Genomic DNA, 23,188 nt, shown 5'->3' with positions numbered 1-23,188 from the left:
GACAACAACAAATATTCAAGCGCGTACTGTGACTCGTAGATTCGCTCACAGACGCACAATGTCTCATAACATGCATGTGTGATTAATGATGATACTAATTTCGATTTACAGCTTTCGTGACTGCAGGGATTCATCTTCTTGGTGCTTTCGGTAAAGTCACGTAGAAGGAAATAATAAAATAATAAAAAATAAAACACAAGGCAGAGTCTTCTCGACGGACCTGTTCTCCACCTGAAGACGGCTGCTTGCGTTGTGGCCGAAACGTCGTGAGAATGATTTTATTATGTTTTATTTTTATTATTTTAATATTTTCCTTCTACGTGACTTTACCGAAAGAACCAAGAAGATGATCCTAATTCTAGATTTGAAGCTTTCGTGACTGCAATGATTCATATTCTTAGGTTTTTTCGGTAAAGTCACGTAGGTAAAAACATTAAAAACTAAAATAAAATAAAAATCACGACGTTTCGGAGGCAACACAAGCTTCCGTCTTCAGGTGGTACCGTCACAGCCACGACAGCTGTATCAAGTATTACTTGATACAGCTGTCGTTTTTATTTTATTTTACTTTTTAATGTTTTTACCTACGTGACTTTACCGAAAAAAACCTAAGAATAAGATGATCCTAATGCCGCGGTTTTGGATTTCCCGACAGGTGCCTTCCTCATCCCGTACGTGATCTTCTTTGTGTGCTGTGGGATCCCCGTGTTCTTCCTCGAGACGGCCCTGGGACAGTACACGAGCCAAGGAGGGGTCACCTGCTGGCGCCTCGTGTGCCCCCTCTTTGAAGGTTAGCTTTCATCGCCTGCCACGGCGGAGAGGACCAACCAGGCCATCGTTGCACGATGGGAAATGTTTACGGAGATTGTCGATGGCAAGTCGACGCCGGCAACTACGTAGTGTTGCAACAGCAACAGCGGCAACGACGGCGATGAAATGGCTTCCCCCGAATCTCGATCAATCTGAGCGCCGTCACTTCCCCGAGTGAGCAACTGGGATGGCGTCGTCCAATAGAGGTCACCTGGCCGTCAGAGGTTTCACGCTCTCTCGACAAAGCCATCAAACATGTAATTTTATAAAAAAATAAACTCTGTTGTCATCGGGCTCAACGGAATCCGTCATTCTCTGCCGTGTTTGTAATTTGCCCCAAAATGGAATCGAACCTGAGATTATTTCTGTAAAAATTGTGAAATACCTGCATGGCTATCAAGGTCAAAAGCTTTGGTGCCAAGTGGAGAGATTTCATTTGAGGGGTGTCCTGGGAAAAGATTGATAAACCACATATATTCCTAGGTTTTTTAACCATTGCCAGATATAATGCAACACTTTACAATCCACTCTTTATCGTATCATCTGCCCTTAGATGACTGCCAAATTAAGTTGATAAATCACCGTTGTCATCCAGTTAATCAGCCTGCGCTCAAGAATAGCTTCCTCTCTGGACAATTAGAGTTTGTGGGTTGTCAGTTTTTTTGGGACTCTGCGCATTTTAACCAATCAGTTGCAAGGTGTTCATCGGGTTCCAGATGTAGGAATGGATGATACAGTGCAAGAATCTGTATGTGTTTACACTATGAGACCTCCTTTACCAGTGGCAAAATATAGTAGTAGGTTTTTACCCTTAAAACTGGTACAAAACTGACACCTTTATACAAGGCATCATGTTTGCAATAACCGCAACACAAGCAGTCAAAATGCAAACAAAAATAAACAACTCTGATGATGGTAATGATATGCACTGTCCTTGACGTTGACCAGTTTAAAGGGAAAAAACCTACTACTATATTTTGCCACTGGTAAAGGAGGTCTCATAGTTTAAATGCTTACCCCGAGCTCTCAGTACTCTGATAGTGCACTGTTTTTGAGTTGTACGCCTTTTGGCGTCATCTGGTCCAACACCAATGGAGACTAGGCTCTAAGGAAAGCTGTCTCGGGTGTGGACCAATCAACTTTAAGGACAGTGCCTATCATTACCATTATCAGAGTTGTTTATTTTTGTTTGCATTTTGACTGCTTGTGTTGCGGTTATTGCAAACATGATGCCTTGTATAAAGGTGTCAGTTTTGTACCAGTTTAAAGGGTAAAAACCTACTACTACACGTCTGTATGTGTGTTTGTGTGCACTGCAGGCCACGCACGCATCCCCGTTGTGTCTCGCTCCGGCCTTCATAGATGTTCACTGACAATCCCAACAGTCTGTTAAGGCCTATGCTAAGAGCACTTGCCCCAACAGTCTTAAAAATAGTTATTAGGGGGATCTTTATCTCTGTGCACTGCATCACATTCCTGGTGCCTAGGGTTTGGTTCCTGCGATGCAAACCCCCAGTGGCAATCGGAATCTGAACCATACATGGCCTTTCTCTTTGTCAGTCTATGTAAAAATGTATATGGGAAGTGAATACCAGTACTGAAAAGACAAAAACAGAGTGAGTGCAAGACCACACCACTCCCTAATGTGCCATAACGTGTGCTCACAAACAAGAATTTCCAGCGCAGTCTGTTTCCAGGTTGTTCGTAATCTTTGTTTTATGACATTTGTTTGTGTGTGTGTGTAAAAGTAATGGGGGTGTGATAGTGGCACAGTGGTCAGCACACTGGCTACATTTTTTTAAAACACAGCTAATGTTTGATATATGAACTGTTTCTGGGTCGCCCCCCCCCCTCCCCCCCACTTTACCAACAAACATTGCACAGCTTGGTGAAGTATGGTCAAACAACCCTCACGACCATATACTCCATGGGCAGGCCTTCATCCAGCAGTGGATTGACTGCAGGCAGGGCTGTCAAAAAATATATTACAATACAACTGCTCTAGACATAGTCCTTTACACACATTTGCAGTACTCAACCTAAGAATCCCAATAACCTCTGACCTCTCTGGCAAATATATCTTGGCTCTGATATTTTCGAGCATAAGTGCCACACGGATCCTTCACTGTTCGTCGGGGGGACATGGAAGGTGGTGGGAAGTTGCGATGGACATGGGGTATAAAGATGGACAGTGCAGGGTATGGGTAAAAAAAAAACTATGTTAAAAACTTTTAGATGAAAACAAAATTCCACCAGAGAATACGTTTACATGCAGTCGGATGTGCACCGGGGAGATACGCTGAGTCAGATTGGGAATCACGATGGTGAAACAGGGAAGGGGAACGTGAGCAGGATGGAACGCTTGGGGAACTTTGGAGTTGATCGCGAAGAATAGGAGACCAGTGTGCCCGCAGAAGAGGGCTTTCGGCGATGGCACGGATCACGAACGCGGACACTGACAAAGAAAACATTTGGGAGTAGACTGACAGAAATAGGGACTCATGCATCGGCGAACATTCACAAATCAGAGACGTTCGCTTTGACTGTTGGGAAAAGCGGAGTGTTCTTTCGGCACGCCACGTTACGGCTGGAAGGGACGACGGTGGAAAATGGACAATACTGGAGAGATAAGATCGGTTCGTGTGGAAGAGATGGATTGAGCAATGGTGATGTTGAGCGGGGTGCCTTTAATCAAGCAGTGGATAGACAATGGCTGGTTATAATGATGATGATTCACTCCCCACAGCGATTCGATTCGATGTCATTAATTGTCACAGTTTGAAGTCAAGCTTGATTTTTTTTGTTATGATTTTGACTGTCTTGTGTATATTGTTTGTCACTTGTGCAATTTTGTTCAGTCCATGACTGGATATTTACCATTATCATATCATATGCATACATCATAAATACTCACTTTATAAAAGTGTGAATCATCGCATAGATGATGAGCTCATGAATGCATTTTTATCAATGAACTAATGCTTCTTTAGATGCCTAATGAAGGCAGCATGTCATGCAATACAGTAAAAATTGGTTCTATATCACGCTTGAATACAACTGCATTTCAAGATGCTGTTTTTGCACGGTGCCTTGAGATGCATTTGCTCATCATATAGAACAGGGAAGTGTTAACATTCTGTAGCTGCACAGCACATATTTGTATAGACAAGGCACCCAGTCACAGGCAGAGAAGAAGGGGAACATTTTGAGCCTAGACTCTGACAGGGGCAGGATGTCAACAGCACGGACTGCTGAGGGGAGAGAGCTCCAAGCCATGGGGCCAGCATGACACAATAAGTGACCACCCACTCACTGACCGAGCGGAGAGTGAGTGGCAGCTTCAACAGAAGGCCATAGGTGCTAGAGTGGAGATCTTAGGTGCTAGAGTGGAGATCTTAGGTGCTAGAGTGGAGATCTTAGATGCTAGAGTGGAGATCTTAGATGCTATAGTGGAGATCTTAGATGATATAGTGGAGATCTTAGATGATAGAGTGGAGATCTTAGATGCTATAGTGGAGATCTTAGGTGCTAGAGTGGAGATCTTAGATGCTATAGTGGAGATCTTAGATGCTATAGTGGAGATCTTAGATGCTAGAGTGGAGATCTTAAATGATAGAGTGGAGATCTTAGATGATAGAGTGGAGATCTTAGATGATAGAGTGGAGATCTTAGATGCTAGAGTGGAGATCTTAGATGCTATAGTGGAGATCTTAGATGCTATAGTGGAGATCTTAGGTGTTAGAGTGGAGATCTTAGATGCTAGAGCGGAGATCTTAGATGATAGAGTGGAGATCTTAGATGATAGAGTGGAGATCTTAGATGCTAGAGTGGAGATCTTAGATGCTAGAGTGGAGATCTTAGATGATAGAGTGGAGATCTTAGATGATAGAGTGGAGATCTTAGATGCTAGAGCGGAGATCTTAGATGATAGAGTGGAGATCTTAGATGATAGAGTGGAGATCTTAGATGCTAGAGTGGAGATCTTAGATGCTAGAGTGGAGATCTTAGATGATAGAGTGGAGATCTTAGATGCTATAGTGGAGATCTTAGATTCTAGAGCGGAGATCTTAGATGCTAGAGTGGAGATCTTAGATGATAGAGTGGAGATCTTAGATGATAGAGTGGAGATCTTAGATGCTAGAGCGGAGATCTTAGATGCTAGAGTGGAGATCTTAGATGATAGAGTGGAGATCTTAGATGATAGAGTGGAGATCTTAGATGCTAGAGTGGAGATCTTAGATGCTATAGTGGAGATCTTAGATGCTAGAGTGGAGATCTTAGATGCTAGAGTGGAGATCTTAGATGATAGAGTGGAGATCTTAGATGATAGAGTGGAGCTCTTAGATGCTAGTGCAGAGCACTGTTGGAGTGGGTACAGTGGTGGAGGAGGGGATGGGAGAGTGCATGAGGGCAAGTCGAGTGAGATGAGGGAGAGCGTATGTCAGGGGTAGCTTGAGATTTACATTCATTTTATTATTTCACGGACATTTCCCTTCATCCAGTTGTCCGGCTATTTTACAAGGGAGGTCTGCGGCGCGTGAGCATGGCAGCAGCATGAACAAAAACAAAGGCAAAAACTTCAGTACCCTTCAGTCATATTTGCACAACTAACAAACGTGGTATTCAACGGTTTGTCAACGAAACACACGGTAATATAAAACAAACTGTGCCAATAATAACATGAGAACAAGGAGCGCCAGAAATAAGTTAAATACAGGGGCAAGTACTGTAAGTAAATAAGTACGCTCTGTGTTTTGTTTTTAATAGGGGAATAATGCGAGGGGTTGAAGGGATGGAACCAAAAGTTGTAATTAACGGTCAAAGATATTTCAGGAGCAATGCGGAAAAACTTTTCTTACTAAACACATTTTAAGCAAATTTTTTTTTTTTAGGAGGAATAAGGAGACACTTGTGATGCTATGGGAGGGAGTGAGATTAACCGAGTGGTCCTTTAGGTAATTTACAGATTTGTTTAAGAGGACCTTCAGGATGAAGACAGCCCAGTGGTGGTCTCTCGATATATATATGGTGGAAGGGGGGGGGTACATATTCGAGGTTTCAAATGATGAGTTCCACAGGGGGCGACAAGGACAAGAAACGGAGAGTAGAGTGGTATCGTGGTTATGAGACGTTGTAGTTGAGTGAGATAAGACGTGAGTGTTAGGGGAGCGGGAGACGGGGTGAGCAGGAGAGTTAGATTGTTGTCGTGACTGTTGACGCTGGCGAATGACATTTTAACATTCAATTAGCGGGTGGGTGCGAGTGATGCTCTTTGCATGTGTGCGCTGGCAGGCCTGGGCTACGGCACGCAGGTCATCGTGACCTACCTGAACGTCTTCTACGTCGTCATCCTGGCCTGGGCCATCTTCTACTTCTGCAACTGCTTCACGGCCGACCTGCCCTGGGCTTCGTGCAACAACCATTGGAACACAAGTAACGATCGCCCCCACACCCCCTACCCCCCTGCACCGTGCCTCTGCCGAGTGGGTGGCTCGTGAATGCAGAATCTGCCGGTGATTTACCGAAAGAACCAAAGAAAATGCTAAATGTGTGTTGTTTTTTTGCTTAATTGGCCAATTCCAAGTCTGGGGCTTCTCATTGTATTTTTTGTTATTCTGCGACCGTGCAACAAACACTTTAGGAAAAGCGCCGAATGCGTTAATATCTCGCGTGGAAAATGTAGATCTGCCGTGGAAGACGAGACCTCGGCATGTGTGAATCCCAACCGTAGTTCTGCTTGCGTTGTCAATTTCCCGGACCCTTCCTTTGACCCACGGTGGTACGCCGCTCGCAGCGAGAACCTCAGAAGTGCAATTTTTCTTCATCGCGTTATCACGACGGGAGACGAAACAAACGAAAAACATTAGCGAGAAGCTGGCCTGCGGAAGCTCGAGAGAGAGAGAGAGACATGCAACGCAGTGATTGATCGCAGCTTGGCAGACAACGGGTTTGTTTCGCTTGCTGTTGTCACGATCTAACATCGATCGGGCTGTGCTTGCTTGGGGTGGGCTGGGTAGGGGGGGGGTGTTTGTCTCTCAGCTGCGTGGCTTGATGATGTCCGCATGTGCACGGGCTTGTATGTGCGCGTAACATTGGCGGTGCGCGTGGTTTGCGAAATTTCCTGAAGCAAACACGTGCGTGCGTATTCAGTCCGAGCGTAGGTAGCGATGCAATGTTTAAGATTGATTGTGTGCGTATCAGATGAAGTTATGGTTGCCACCTCTGATGTACCAAAAAATAAAACCTTGGATTTATCATTGGCAGAGGGCTATATCTCACAAAACTGGACGAGAGGAGAACTACATGTGAATGCCTTGTCTTGAGTGGTGAATTATTATGCATCTGACAGAGAATAGGACTTTTGACATCCTGGGAAGACCCACTGATTGATTAAGACAGCTACGTCAACACGAGGACGATTTTGGGAAAACCAGGACAGGTGGCAACAACAGATGGAGTAACCCGCTTACATTGTCAATATATTTTAAGGCTGAATGTTACGACTATTGAACAGGAATAACCAGTGACTAATATGAGTATTCTTTCCAGCCGTAGAAGTTATCTATTTACTGAGCAAAGCAGGAGGGTTGCGATGTTTGGTCAGTTCCATTAACGAGTGTTTGGCTTCATGTATGGAGGGAGCCCCACATACAAGGGGACAACGCCTAATACTCCATACTGATAGACACAAGGATCCTTTGGCACACTGCCATCTCCTGGCTACGCCGCCAGGTATTCCCAGGCAGTGTCCCATCGTAGTACTAACTGGGCTCAAACCTGCTTCGCTTCCGATTGTTGATGAGATCGGGTGTATTTATTGTGATTTTGGTGATGTAAGGCTCAGCACGTGGGTGATGTAAGGAGCAGAAATAATACGTTCTCTTATATGATAACGGTACCGATTGCTAACTGCATTTGAATATCAAAGATGAAATGAGAGCGTTCTGCTGGCTGCACAATAACACGGCTGAGCGTCACGTGAAGCAGCGGCTTCTCAGACATTGCCACGCTCCACTTGTTTTTTGTTAAGCCAATTAATGTTTCAACAAAACGGAATCCAGCCCGAGCGATCTGGAGCACCAACGAGCGATGTACCGTGAGTGCCAAAATCTAGGGCAGTGAGAAGAGAAAGCGCTTCCGACAAGCGAGAGCTTTAAGTTCGTCGGTCGCTAATCCAGGTTTCATTACCAGCCCCCCAATCAGTCGCTCATTTTGCCGCTCGTTGCGGAGGTTCGTAGGTTCGAGCTCAGCGGCAGCCCTGGTTAATGCGGGGGGAAAAAAAACATATGCTCACCTTTTGCTTCACAGTGGACGTACGTCTGTATGTAAAAGATCCTGAGACATTTTTCGAAAAAGATTAAGGCCTTGTGTGCCGAAATCACGGTCCTAATTGTCCACGTTTGAAGATTCACCGCAGTTTACCGAATCGGGTACAACTATAAAGCCACGCAGCAATATCGCTCTCTCCCAACTGTGAAACCCCTGCAGACTACACTCGCCTGTGAAACACAACGCGGTCATGATAGCGTTGCGCTGTAAGAATGGACGCATGTGTGTATGTTGAGCTTATTTCTAAATGTATGTAGCCAACCGTGCTAATCGGAGGTGCAGGAGGAACGACAACAAACTAAACACAAAAAGCAGTTCTAAAGAATGAGTTTTCAATCCAGATTTAAAAGTGCATAGCTCAAGTGGCTTCTTAATATCGGAAGGAAGAGCGTTCCAGACGGCCGCAGAAGTGCATGTGAAAGTGCGCGATGCGGTGACCATCCTTGCTCAATGGCCAGCCAAAATCTGGTGCTGTGAGGATGACCGAAGTTCACGTGATGATGGTTTACGCTCCTTGACAAGGTATTGTGGTTCATATGTGGCACGCACTTTGTGTGCGTGTAATGAGCGCGACCTTATAATAACGTCTTCGTTCGGCAACCGGAAACCAATGCAGCTCGCCGAGCACTGGACGGACCACGATCAGATCTTACAGGACCCGTCACGACACGTGCCAGAGAATTAAAAAGAAAATTGCCAACAGGGCCGCAAACGTACGAACGATTCGGTCCGACTGAACCGCCACGGCGTGGAGGGGTCAACGCGCCCGTGCGCGCCGCGAGCCGCCCGTGATGGGCGCCCCGCTGCTCGCCATAATTTGGTAACAGGGATGGATTTGGCACTGGCCCCCGCGACTTGGCAACGCGAGCCTCTGTCGGCCGTCGCGTTCGCCAGCCGGTTCGCCGTCGGGGCTCGTGTTCCGGTGGCGCTAACTCCATCAGCATCTTATGGCAGCGATTGGTCTCCGGGCATAATGAAGCGCTTGCATTTAGAGCCTCGCTTAGGCAAGGCTAATTTGATTAACCCCAGAGGGATTATGGTTGAGTTAACTGCGAGATTGGAATTCACAATGATGGTAATAATAATCACGGTTTGTTTTAGATTTCACCCAGGAAAGCCTCACAATGTGATAGGACTCGTGCCCAAGATGGCCCTGATTGCATTGGAACGTTTATCCAATTCCATTCATGAGCATTTGGCAAGCGGGCAGAAAATCGGGATACCCAGTGCAAACCCCACTCACATGAGAGAATTACAATTAAGAGCTCCTTGCAGATATATTCAAGGATCCATTCCTATACCACCATCTCCTGGCCACGTGGCAGGCCAATCCCACCACGAATTGAAGATGCTCATCAGCTAGAGCTGTGTTCTGTCTCGAAACACAGTTGTTTCGTGCCTGAGCCAGAGCATAAATTGGTACCACCTAATGTAACACTCCTTTTTAGAAGTACCCATATATTTATACAGCGAATGAAAGTGAATTACTGAATAACACCGCTCGTTTCAATTTATTATCACACATTTTCAAACACTAGATATATGCCACCCCGGATGGTGCAGACAAGTGATATATATATACATGGCCTAAGCTCATGGAAACAGAATCTGTATTCAGACTGGATCAATCCGATGAACTCTGAAGCTCTTTTTCACAGATGACCAGTATGGGCGGGCGGGGGGGGTCAGCAGTGGACTTGTTGAATAACCGAGTGGGGGTCTTGCAAAGAAGCCGCTGTGTTCAGCTTGTGTCTCTCTCTCTCTGAATAAGCGCCCAGGGCACAGGTTGTATATAAGCACAGGAGTACGAAGCAGTGAATCCACAATCCGGAACCTGTGCCTCACCGCCCGTCATACTCGACACAGCGTGGTGGGCACAGCTCCACCAATCACCACTCCGGTCCAGTGGTTTGCAGAGCTCCGGTCTAGATTTTAGGTCTTGCCAGTGGCAGTGGATATTGGTATGCACACTTGCACGCACAGCCACCAATCTACTTCGCAAGGTTTTCAAGAGCACTAATTAGGGGTGTTGGAATATAATTACGATAACAAATGCACCTGGACACATCATAGTGGCATCACCATGCACAGCGCTGCGCATGAATTTGTTAACAATCACTTTCAAATTATTTTTCAAATTGGATTTTTTTTTTCATTGTCGTAGGCTGAGTAGATTTTTTTGTTGAAAACGCATTCAAAGAATGAGCCAAGTGGATATTGTCCTGAGGCTTTACTATGCAAAGAGGATAAAAGAATTGTCGTTAGTGTTTGCCACATTTGCCTAGACTTTTTCCATTTAAATGTCATAAACCGATGTAATCGATGACGACGATGAACAAGTCCTTTTGTCAATCCACTGCTGGATGAAGGCCTCACCATGCCGTGTCAGTCTCTGGTGTCGTTTGACCATACTGTAGCCGGCTGGTCAGTGTGGGTTGGTGCGGTGGTTAGTGCAGGGGTGGGTAAGGCCTGGTTGAGATATCACTCAGCTCTCGCTGACTTGAGTTGTGGTCAGGAATTGAACTCAGGTCCTGGGATCACGATGCAGGCTTTAAACCACTATGCTGTTAGGGTTATAAGGTTTATCACAATATAATTATTGTGCGAGAAACATTTCCTAATCAACGGCCACGGTGGTGAGATGTTAACTACCTCACCTGGTGTACAGGAGGTCGTCCATTCGATCCCAACCCTGACATCTGTATAATTTGAGTCTGCATGTTCTCCCTGTGGTCGCGTGGATTTTTCTCTGGGGCCTCCGGGTTTTCCCTCCACAATTAGAATCAACATGAGTTTAGAGTTTTTAGTTGCTATAATTGTCTACATGATTAGCCACGTCGTTGGGCTATCATTTGTGGCCAGGTCGCTTCAGAAAAGAGGGATGTGACTAATGGGCCTTACCTGGTAAAATAAATATAGTTTATATTATTGGTTCTTTCGGTAAAGTCACGTAGAAGGGAAATAATATTGTTTAATATTTTTTTAATTTTATTATTTCCCTTCTACGTGACTTTACCGAAAGAACCAAGAATATGAATCCCTGCAGTCACGAAAGCTTTAAATCAAAAAATGTAAGTGAATGGCTCACAATTAGAAGGTCTGATAATTCTAGATTTGAAGCTTTCGTTACTGCAAGGATTCATACACTTAGGTTTTTTCGGTAAAGTCACGTAGGAAAAAAAACCAAACTTTTATAAGAAAAAATAATAATAATAGAAATAAAATATTAAATCACGACGTTTCGGAGGCAACACAAGCTTCCTTCATCAGGTGTAAAAAGGCACAGCAGTTATTATTTTGCAGTTATTATTTTGCTGTGCCCTTTGCGTGACGTCGTTTATGAACGGCCCCTCAGACATTTTTTTTGCTGTTGTATTTTTTAAGACGGGGGTATGTCGTCAGTTTCGCCGTATATCTCGGGCGACGGAGGTCTTGTAGGGGCTGGAATGGCACCCACTTTCCGAAGCCGGCGCTAATCCAACAGGGTGGAAGCAACAAAAAGCATGCCTACGCATGCATTCCGAAACGCTCTCCCACACGTGTTCGTCGTCGGAAGTATTTCGTGAATGATAATAACGGCGGCGCTGGCGCCAGATGCGCAGGAAGCAGTACGCACCCCGGGGGCCTTCCCTGATGAAACAATGAGGCTCAGAGCACGGCTCGGCAAGGGAAACCCCGGCTAACCCCTTCACTCAATGTTGCCGCTTTTCTGAAGGGGAAGTTCCGAAGAGATGCATAGCTCTAGGCGAAAATTCACCGCCCCCGCCCCTCCGCCGCGTTACAGGCATACGGACAGAGCTAATGCATTAACGCTGTCCAATTGTAGTTTTGGAAAGCGTTAAAAAGTGAATGAAAGGAACGAGATGACGCCCGTAACACAATGTGGTGCTGTGCGTGCAAAGCTGCTTTGTTCGAAGTGCGCTTTTTTGCGATCGCCCACGGCTGTTTTCCGTCGTCCTCTTTGTGTCTCCAGACAGCTGCGTGGAGTTCCATCACACGGAGAACATCACGGCGGTCCGCGTGGCCAGGGAAGGGACATCACCGGTCATCGAGTACTGGGAGTGAGTAGCGTGGAGCTCACAATTTTCGGAACTCGCATTTTCTTTTGTTTGCTTAAAAGTAACCAAACTCACACCATTGGAACCTCATTTGCCAGTAAAAAATATGATAATTGTTTTTTTACCCTTCTATCTGGCAACAAAACTGACACCTTTTTTTACAAGGAGTCATGTTTGCATAGACCACAATACCTGCAGTCATAATGCAAACTAAAAACATAACTCTGTATGCACTGTCCTTGAAGTTGATTGGTCCACACCCGAGACAGCTTTCCTTAGAGCCTAGTCTCACATGGGTTGGACCAGATGACGCCAAAAGGCGCACATCAGTAACCAAACTGTTTGAAGATAGATATTTGTATTTTGACAGGTAAGGCCCACTGAGCTATTAGGTCTTTTTCGGAGGTAATCTGGCCACAAATGATAGCTCAACGAAGTGGCTCATCATCGTGTGGAAATGTTATAGCAGCCAAATATTCTAAGCGCACGTTGATTCTAAATATGGATGGAAAAACTGGAGGACCCAGAGAAAAATCCACGCGACCACAGAGAGAACGTGCATGCAATCTCCAAATATACAGGAACCCATGACCTGTATACCGGGCCAGGCAGATAACATTTCGCCAGCAGTAAAAATAAAAACGATATAATCGCAGTGTTTCCTTTCGGAACACGAGTTTGCTGTCAAAGTCCAACATTGCAGTGTTCCGTTATAAACAGTTGTAGCACGATTACACAATGCTCCTGCCAATATTTATATATTCAACAGATTTGTCCAGCTGATGCACTGTACTGGTATACAGGCTGTCCAGAAAGGATTCGTCTAATATTAGGTAGAAAATTCTAATTAAATGGCAGTTTGAACTCGGTCTGTAAAACTATAAAAGGCAAAAAAATCCCCCATACAGTCTTTATCGGACTTTTGAGGCAAGTGCTGTTAGCGAGCACTTATGAAGGATGGCACGGCACACGAGGGGGTGGGTGTGCAACACATTGTGTTACGTGATGTTTTCAGCTCAGGCATGAGGACAACATGACCGTTTGCCCAATGGACTGTTTGATTTCCTCATTGCCATGCGAGTACGGAGCAAAGTTCAGCATAAAAAAAAACAATATTTACCACCGCATGAAAATGTACGTAGATATACCAGCCCATGGTCTGCATTACTGTAGCTAGCTTTCATTTTATTACATTTGGGACAAAGTTACACATGACTGTCAACCACACTTCAGCCACGTGTACACATGCATTGGCTGGATGATGTGTTATTCAACTGTGAGTTTGAGGAAAATTCGCACTCTTGTGATTGACATCTGCATGCCCCCCCCACCCCCCCTCTTCACACTCGCTTAGGCATGCCCCCCCCCCAGCTCCCCTCCCCCCCATCACCACCTCCCCACCATCTCCCACCCACATCCTCCCCACCAATGTCAGCTCGTGACTCCAGGTTGAGAAGGCAACACAATCCGCCTCGGGTTTCCCTGTCTTAGGTGATGACGCGTGCCGGTCGACTCATTGATCAGTGGAACACAGAGGCAAAACGAGTGGTGGTGGTGGTGTTGGCGGTAGTGGCAGCGGTGGTGGTGGTGGCGCCAGTGGTGGAGGTGGTGGTGGCGGCGGTGGTGGTGGTGGCGGTGGTGGTGGTGGTGGCGGCGGTGGTGGCGGTGGCGGCGGTGGTGGTGGTGGTGGTGGCGGTGGTGGTGGTGGCAGCGGTGGTGGTGGTGGCGGTGGTGGCGGTGTTGGCGGCGGTGGTGGCGGTGGCGGCGGCGGTGGTGGCGGTGGTGGTGGCGGTGGTGGTGGTGGCAGCGGTGGTGGCGGTGGTGGCGGTGGTGGCGGCGGTGGTGGTGGTGGCGGCGGTAGTGGTGGCGGTGGTGGTGGTGGTGATGCTGAACCAATGTTGGGCTCACACCAGACCGGGCGCCAGTCTGCTGGTGAAAGCGCTGGCGATGAAGCCACTGTCAGTGGCATTCCCGTCTTTGGGTCTCTGTGTGAGTCTATATCGGGCCCTGCTATACGTAAATCTACGGGTTTTCATGTGAGCATTACACTTTATGCGTTTCTGTGGGAATGCATAGATCTATATGTAAGTCTTTGGGGCACTATGGGAATATATGGGTCTCTGTGCAAGTTTATAGGTCGCTACTATACTTAAATGTATGGATTTCTACGTGAACCTTCCAGTATATGAATTGATGTGGGAATCTTTCTATCGATATGTAAGTCTTTCGGGCTCTATGAATCTATGGGTCTCCGTGTGAGTGTATGGGTCCCTGTATGAGTATATGGGTCTCTGTATGAGTCTATGGATCTGCGTGTAAATATATGTGTCTCTGAATCCATGTGTCTCTGTGTACATCTATGGGTCTCTGAGTCTATGGATCTGCATGTGAGTCTCTTTGTCTCCATGTGAGTCTATGAGCATGTGGGTCGATGTAAGCGTATGGGTTATATGTGAGTCTATGGATTCCTATGCGCGCATGGGTCTTTGTGTAAGTCTACGGGGGTCTCTATGCGCGCCAGTGTATTACAGCTTCTCAATTAATACATCTGTACGTGTTACCACCTGAGGCTAGAAAACCTGAGGCCTCCTCTACCTGGAGCTACGAAATCCAACTGCTGTGTACGCCCCCACCCCCTCTCCAACGTCACCCCCGTCTCACATCTGCCACCCTTCACGCGCACACTTCAAATGCATCGTGCGAGATTCAATCCAGGCTTGTGCTATACTGGCAGCACGACAGTTATCGTGCATGTAAGTGTTACACTCTACATGAGTAGTGTATGCCTACGATTACGACCGAATCATCCAGAATTTTCCAATTTTTTCCGTGTGTTCTTGTATAATAGTAATTTGATTTTTGTTCTACGCAGGCAAGACCCACTAAGGAAATCGGAGAACACGGATGGAAGCTCGTGCATACCAAGAAATAACACGCACAGCTAAAATCTATAAAATCGAGTGTTCCCAGACATTCTTCAAACCGAATACAAACCACCGTCAAACCTGCTTAGTTTTTTGATAATCTGACGACATTGGACACATTTAGGGTCATTTATTCCTTGACTTTGCTCGGGGAGCTCTTGGCATTTGTGTGGCTATTGAGCACGGGCCATGACAACCTGCACAAGGTTGAGCTGCTCAGCGTGTGAGGCATGAAAATGAACTCACGCCATCAACTTGGCCGAACAGCGATGCCAAACGCTCCTTTTCAGCGCCACGCCACTCTAAATATTCGACAAAGCTTTGCGGGTTTCTTAATAGGACGCTTAAGCAAATTACCGTCTCTGTATGTCTGTGTCGCTTTCTGCTTCTTGCTTCGAGCTGTTCGGATTGGAATTCCCTCCCGTCGTCTCTCTCTCTCTCTTCCCCCCCCCCCCCCCAAGTTTTTGTTCCAATCTTGCCAAAAATTCGAGAAGCCGCATTAACTTTTATTCTCTTGCACCTTCAATGGCGCTGTTTGATTGTCGGCCAATCAGCCTTTCGTGTATTTGGGCCTGTGCCCACCCATCGTGGTGGTGATAAAAAAAGACACCTCCTTGTTAACCCTTTCCCGTTCCAATGACGTACGTGTACATCATGAGTTTTTCTTCGGATTCCATTCTGATGACGTATGTGTACATCATCGGAATCGGACCGGAAGAAAAAAGAAAGTAACTTTATCAGTACCGAGGCTCCCACAAGGCCATGCGGGAGGGCGTATGGCACAGTTTGGCGCCAGCTATTGTCGAGTGTGGTCGAGTCGCTACAGTTCTTTGCGGGGAGTACAACGTATTTAAAAACACCGGCACTACGCCTCCCCAAATAAAATTAACGCCGAGTCGCTTACGCGTTGCGAGGGCGACGGCGGGGTACAAAGAAGGGGCGGGCGGACAGGCGTGGGACGTTCGCGCGTTTGTGTGTTCTGTCCCGCGGCTGCAGGCGGAGAGTGCTGGGCATCTCCAATGGCATTGAGAACATCGGAAACCTTCGCTGGGAACTGGCTCTCTGCCTCCTGGCGGCGTGGATCGTCTGCTACTTCTGCATCTGGAAGGGACCCAAGTCGACCGGAAAAGTAAAAACGCAACGCCGCTCATCGGCGCGCGCGCAATCAGTTGTCCCTGCTTCGCAGTTAGGGGTCAAAAGCCATCGCTCGCAGGCAGTGTCCACCCACTGTACAAAGGAAGTGATGTCGCTGCTTGCCTTCAAGCAGGGATCCATTTCTCACTCAATATTGTCTGGGTCGCTGGTAGACTGGAAGAGGGAGGATTTCGTGTAAATTCCTGGTCCTGAGTGGGTGTACTATTGACAAAAACTGGGTGTAGCATTAAAAAAACGGGACTTTTAACTTCCCAGATAGACAGGTTGCCCGGGACAGATACCTGAAACACAGGAACATCCTGGAAGATACCAGTACAGGTGGCAACTCTCGACTAGAGGTGGCACGTGACCAGTATCCATAGTCAGAGCAAGAGATAAACTGGATGCGGTGAAATATGTTCAGGGTCGCTCGCCCAGGCAGACCCGGCTTAAATTCAACCCTGGACTCAAATTTAACTTCAGGCACTGCATTGACGTCCATGTACACGCCGATGGTTTATCACCGCCACCATGATCGTGAGTGCTGGTCTGGAGCAGTGTCGCTGTGTGTCATCGCAATGTGATACGAACCCAGCAACGAAAGTTGGATTCCTGGTCCACCCCTTCCCCGCGCACCTTCAATTGGCAGTTCGCTACATACGGTGCGAAAGAAGTTCAACATACATGCATACATGGCTGTCATGAGTGGTGAGCGATATCTGAATCCCAGATCATCAATTGGCACTGACCAGTGCGGTGAAATTATGTGAAACAAACCGCATAACTGGCATGGTTTTGGGAAGACTTCATCCAGCGGTGAATTGACAAAATGGCTGTTCATTGCATTGTTATGGCCTAGCACTGCATTGTAACAGAAAATATATAATATATAACTAGTGTAATTGCCCACCATATGACGGGTAGATAAACATTTAATCCAATGAAATAGACTAAAATTTTAAGATTGTATTGAATTTATTTAAACAGAAATTTCTATAAGTGTGACATTTGGTGTAAATTGCCTTTCATGAAAAAAATATTTACAATCACCAAAACTACATGATATTAAAATGTGGATGTCACAGAATTTCCTGGCACTTAACAAAGGCAAAATAGTGTTACTGGTAATTGGAGCAAAAGCCCGAAGAGAAAAACTGCCCACACATTTTTGCTCGCTGACAGAAAACGCCAAACTGCAGGTTATAAACTTAGCTGTTTTGTTTGATCCGGATTTGAACCTCGAAGCCCACATCAGATATTTGACCAAAACGGCATTTCATCATCTTATAAATATAGCTAGGGTACAGCCTTTTCTATCTCACTTTACTACTGAGAGACTGATGCATACTTTTATTTCCAGTAGACTTGACTACTGCAATGCCTTCTTTTCCAGTCTTCTGAAAAAGTCAAAATGTAACCTACAACGTATTCAGACTGCAGAAGCACGTCTGCTTACGAAAACCAGAAAGAGCACCCACGTGACACCTACTTTACGATCCTTGCACTGGCTGCCAATCAGTCGTAGGATTTATTTTAAAATTATTTTTATTGGATTTTAAATCGTTGAATGGTTTGGCACCAGCATACATGTGTTCTAAGATATGAACCAACAAGATCCCTAATATCCTCTGGTTCCGGCCTTTTAGTTGTCCCAAGGGCCAGGACCAAAACGCACAGAACAGCAGACTTCGGTGTGCATGGGCCTCGCCTGTGGAACAACCTGCCGGGGGATCTGACGGCTTCGCAATCGTTAAGCAATTTTAAATTAAATCTAAAAACTTTTTTTTACTTGCTTTTACCTAAGATTCTTGTCTCGTGTTATATTTTGTTAATATGCCTTTGCTATCAATTTATCATAATGCGATTTTGTTTTGGCTGGAAATAGCTTTTATTGTTCTTGCATCTTTTAACAAAGTTTTTGTTTAACTGTACAGCACTTTAAATTGCATATTTTGCACGATAGAGCGCTATAAAAAATAAAAACTTGATGATTGATTTATTATGTACAACGGTGTCAAGAACGAAAATATAAAAATACAAAAAACCAACTTGGCTTTTCCCAAAACCAGCGCTGATATATTTTTGGAGAAAATCGATTATTCTTGAAACTAACTAATAATTAGTTACAAATTTAAGAAGCCTTTCATGAAAAAAAAAGTATTTGAAATTGCATTAAAATACTTCAGTCGTTAGGCACAGATTACCAAAACTTACGTATGATAGGCCGGCTTTTAGGGCAGAAGCACTCCTCCACAGCAGTTAGATGTGTAGCGTGAACGTCTTATGAAAAGCAGATGGTTGAAAGGAAAAATATGTGAATGTATACCCTATTCTATGGGTTATAAGATGCTCCGGAAAGTTATACGCACTTGACACTTGTACCCTGTGTTGAGAAAGTTCTACAAATTTGGTCTCACACACACACGCACGCCTCCCAGATTGCAAGATGCACCCCAACTGTGTCTGTAAAATTCAGGGGGTAAAACGTGACATTTTTTTCTTAGAGAATACGGTCATTGGAGAAAGAATGATCAAATATTTGGCAATATTGTTTTTTTTTCCTGCTGTAATTCTGGTTATATTTTTATACATAATTTACTTATTCGGTGATTTATGTCAAAAGTCAACTCCTGTCTCAGGCCTGAAGCTGAAGTTTTCGAATGAATAAAACATATTTTAGTTTCCTCTCATCTTTGGTATGTAGTGAATTCATAAGGGTAAACATATGGTTCTCTTTGTATATTCTGGCTTTATACTTTCATGGAATATATTATCTCGTGGAATTTTATTTTTTAGAATTACGAGTATATTATCATTTCTAACGAGTCATTTCGGATCCGTTCGCATAATTTGGTATATGTATATTTTTTTATTATCAATTATCACTACAAAGTAAATTCTTATTTCCATAAAAATATTACAAAATATCGACACAGTTCGTTTTCTTTCATTACAATCACCCCTAGCATCATGAAACTCGACGAACGCAAGCTTCTATTGACAGGTGAACACCCAATTTTGCAGCAATCCAACATCGCTATTTCATGACGGACACCCGCATTGTTATTTTGTCTCCCGGGGAAGGTCGTTTACGTGACGGCCACCTTCCCGTACGTGATGCTGATCATCCTCCTGATCCGTGGCGTCACTCTACCCGGGGCCAGCGAGGGAATCAAGTTCTATCTCTACCCCGACGTCAGCCGGCTCTCCGATCCGCAGGTCAGAGGCCCGGCGTGTTTTCCGGTTGTACCGTGGCGTCGTTCGGAGTGATGTCCGACGCTGCACTCCGTACATTGGACAAACATCCCGGACGTCACGTGGTATATCGCAAAAAAAAACACACATCGCAGAGCCGTGCGGTGCAACGTGTCTCAACGAAAAAATATCCTTATTTTGTCGGTGATCTTGAGCTTTGACGATGATTACGGTGATATCGTTGTTTTGCGTTAAGACTCGCATGCAAGGGAGCTCCGTAGGACAATGTCCTTCCCGCGCACCTCCGATTAGCACGGTTGGCTACGTATGGTGCGAAAGAAGTTCGACATACATACAACACGCACCGATGAGATGCTGGGATTCCACTCCCACGATCCCTGTTGGGATTAAACTGAGTTCTTAAGTCTAATGAGCCATTGGTTACAGCCAGGTCACCGATGACTGCACAGAAAAGCCATCACGCTGAAATGGACATTTCTCAAACGTATTGCCTCACCTGCTGTGGCTCAGCAAGGGAATCACATGCAGGAAATTCAATGAATACATAATCAGATGAGATCTTCGCAGGCTAGCCTTTGCCAATGTTCTGTAAGAAGGACAGCTCTGAGGTCAAATATAAGTTGGGGCGCGTGTTTGGGAGATGCTGTGGTGAGACTCTCCAGGAGGAATGTAACAATGAATCAATGTTGATTCTTGAGAATCGCGACGCATGCATTGCATCGCGAACATAAGTAGACGCGTTTTTAAAGTATGCAGATTTTTTTGTGAATTATATGTAAATGCCACTTTGCTACGTTTACGAGGATGGACCAAGAAATGTACAAATGGCACAGAAACCAAATGCGATATGTCGCAAGATCGCATGTTGCTCACGGCACGATGTCCAACGTTTTGCACCGGGGAGCTTCCACAGGAGCTCGGCTCAATTCCTGTTGAAGCTCCCAGCGGCACACGGAGTGACACGTGAGGCGTCGTGCTGAACGACACGCGGCGCGTTCCGAAAACACATCGGAGAGTTGCACAGCACAAGCCGCGAATTCCGACGCAGTAAATCTGCCTTTCAAACGATGGAGCCGGGCCACTTGGACTTGTGGCGCTATGCGTTGACCTCGCCACCAGCATTTCGCGGCACACACACACAAACACACACACACGCGCGCTCACTCGCTCGCACGCACACGGGCATTGCTCGCCCTCTCACTGTCCTTTCTCACACGCGATTCGATTGCAAAAAGCCGCTCTGCTGAAAGACCTCCTCCGCCACTTTTGTAAAAAAAGGATTGATCGTCGCACAAAGGGCTCAGAACCCACGGCCACTGCCGTGTGAAAGGAGGCTCGTTTGCACGGCAAGTCTCTCCCAGGGGCATCTTAATGAACCGCCCGTAACTCCCCGCTACTCTGCGCATTTGGGGGGGGACCGCGAGAGACGGCACCCCGTGGGGGTGAGGGTGTGCGAGGCTTGGGGCGTGGCTCCGACCCGACCTTAACCTCTCGCCCTCCATCCCACACCTCCCCCCCCCATAAATTGTCATTTCAGATAAAAAAAAACGCTCACGCACACATCACACCGCCGCTTCGTTCTCTGGTGTGCCCATGCTCTATCCACCCCGCTCCCTCTTGTCCCCCTCCCCCGTGAACACCGCCTTCCCCCACTGGCCCCGTTCAAAGCGAGCAGCCTACGCCGCGTTTCCCATGAGAGAGCTGCGGCGGAGGGGAGCGGGTTCATTCCCCAGAGGGCACTTGTGTCTGTTATGGTGACGGTGCCTTTGTGAGTGTGCCGCGCAGCTTGAGCGGAGCGAATGGGCCCCTCGGTGGCACAGACGGGAAGCTGGCATCGCGTACACGTTCCCACCCTGCTTAGGGGGCTTCCTTGTTTCGCTCGCTCGCTCGCGGGCAGGGCTGGGGGTCGGTGGTTTGCACCGAGTTGAGTCGAGACGGACTCGGGTTGGGGTAGCTGGCCAGCGTGCTGGATGGGATGGTTGGGTGGTTGAGCAGGGGTGCTGAACATTTTTCAATAAAAGAACGTTGGCATTTATTACGACAACAAAACAGGTCCCTGCGGGGTGGGCTGGTAGGAACGAACAAATACGATACGAAGGGAGAGTTTGAGGCCTAGTTCTAGGCTTTAGGCCTAGCTGTAGGCTTTAGGCCGCTGTGAGTTAATTTTAAATGTTTTAATTAAAAACTATTTCAGGGAATGAGTTAATTTTTTATTTAAATGGTTTAATTAAAAACTATATCAGGGAATTAAAAAACGATCTCAGGGAATAATAAGTGATGTCACTTGTTTAGCCAGGAAAGCCCCACTGAGTCTAAAGGTTTTTGTAGGGTCCTGCCAAGTGTTTGCAGTAGGGGGCGATGTTGCTACACCTAATCGGACATCGGACAGACGGACGATATAATCTATTGTAGGCTGGTTCACTTCGTTCCTACCAGTAAAAGGTGCAGAACCTGAAATTGCTCGCTTACACAAGCGTTGACGGAAGGGCCTCCCACCAGAAGAAGCTCTGGAGCGGCTTCTTTAGAGAGTATTTGGCCTACTCTATCACATTGGCCAGACGTCTTTAAAAAGGTGGCATTCATCTCGTCCTGACGTAAAACTTTCGTGATTGCAGGAATTCACATTCTTTGGTTCTTTCGGTGAAGACACGTAGATTTAAATCAAGTGAATAAAAATGATAAAAAAAAATATATTCCGTGCTTCATATTGGTGCTCTCTGACCCCAGGGCACATATGCCCCGCCCATTCTTGTGCCACGCCCATTTTTGAAACCTTTAAAATCGGTTGCCTTCGGTGACCTTCCCCCTCTTGAAGACGATCGCTTGTGTTGAGATCGAAACGTCGTGGTTTTATTTTTTTTTATTTTGTATTTTATATTTATTACCGAAAAAAACAAGAATAAGTCTACATTATAGACTGCCATTACGCTCACTCAGGTTAAGAACCAGGCTGCAGTCTACATCATAGACTACCAGTACACTCACCCAGATTAATAACCATTGCTACAGTCTACATTATAGACTGCCAGTACACTCACCGAGGTTAAGAACCAGGCTGCAGTCTACATTATAGACTGCCAGTACACTCACCCAGCTTAATAACCATTGCTACAGTCTACATTATAGACTGCTAGTACACTCCGATTAAAAACCAGGATACAGTGTACATTAGTGTTTTTTTCTTTTTATATATTCACTTAATGTTTTTTTCTATCTACGTGACTTTACCGAAAGAACCAGATAATATCATCTCGTCCTATTTATTGGTTCATACACCCAATCATGAATTTGTACATTTTGTCAATGACACTTTGTAATATGTGCGCATTAATACATATCAATGGCTGACCGCAGTATATTGCAGAGTGATTGAAAACGATCGTCTGAGACCCCATTGGCACCGACTGCGCATCATAATTCCGTGCACAATTTATACCTTCGAGTTAACCTTACTTAGCTCCGAGGACGTAAATAAAATGAATAAAATTACATCAATTAACAAACATCCAAGAGCGCACAAAACCGAGTTGACTCTTCTTCTTGGTTCTTTCGGTAAAGTCACGTAGAAGGGAAGTAATAAAATAATAAAAATAAAACATAATAAAATAATTCTCACGACGTTTCAGACGCTGTCTCCCCGATAGACCTGGTCTTCACCTGAGGACGGCTGCTTGCGTTGTGGCCGAAACGTCGTGAGAATTATTTTATTATGTTTAA

The 23,188-nt window shown here is 45.8% G+C and overlaps 1 protein-coding gene across 1 annotated transcript in view; it reads left to right on the top strand.

Moving 5' to 3' along the window:
* Positions 1–23,188, top strand: part of LOC144943711 (sodium- and chloride-dependent GABA transporter 3-like) — a 105,458-nt gene that overhangs the window by 14,260 nt on the left and 68,010 nt on the right. The window contains exons 4-8 of the mRNA XM_078871473.1: positions 656–790; positions 6,103–6,243; positions 12,113–12,200; positions 16,118–16,250; positions 19,340–19,474. Of these exons, the coding sequence (XP_078727599.1) occupies positions 656–790; positions 6,103–6,243; positions 12,113–12,200; positions 16,118–16,250; positions 19,340–19,474 (632 nt within the window). The remainder of the gene's footprint in view (positions 1–655; positions 791–6,102; positions 6,244–12,112; positions 12,201–16,117; positions 16,251–19,339; positions 19,475–23,188) is intronic.

This window comes from Lampetra fluviatilis, chromosome 32 (assembly GCF_964198595.1).
Source record: "Lampetra fluviatilis chromosome 32, kcLamFluv1.1, whole genome shotgun sequence".
NCBI classification, from domain to species: Eukaryota; Metazoa; Chordata; class Hyperoartia; order Petromyzontiformes; family Petromyzontidae; genus Lampetra; species Lampetra fluviatilis.
Note: the sequence above shows the minus strand (reverse complement) of the source record. Positions and strands in the feature narration are given on the sequence as shown.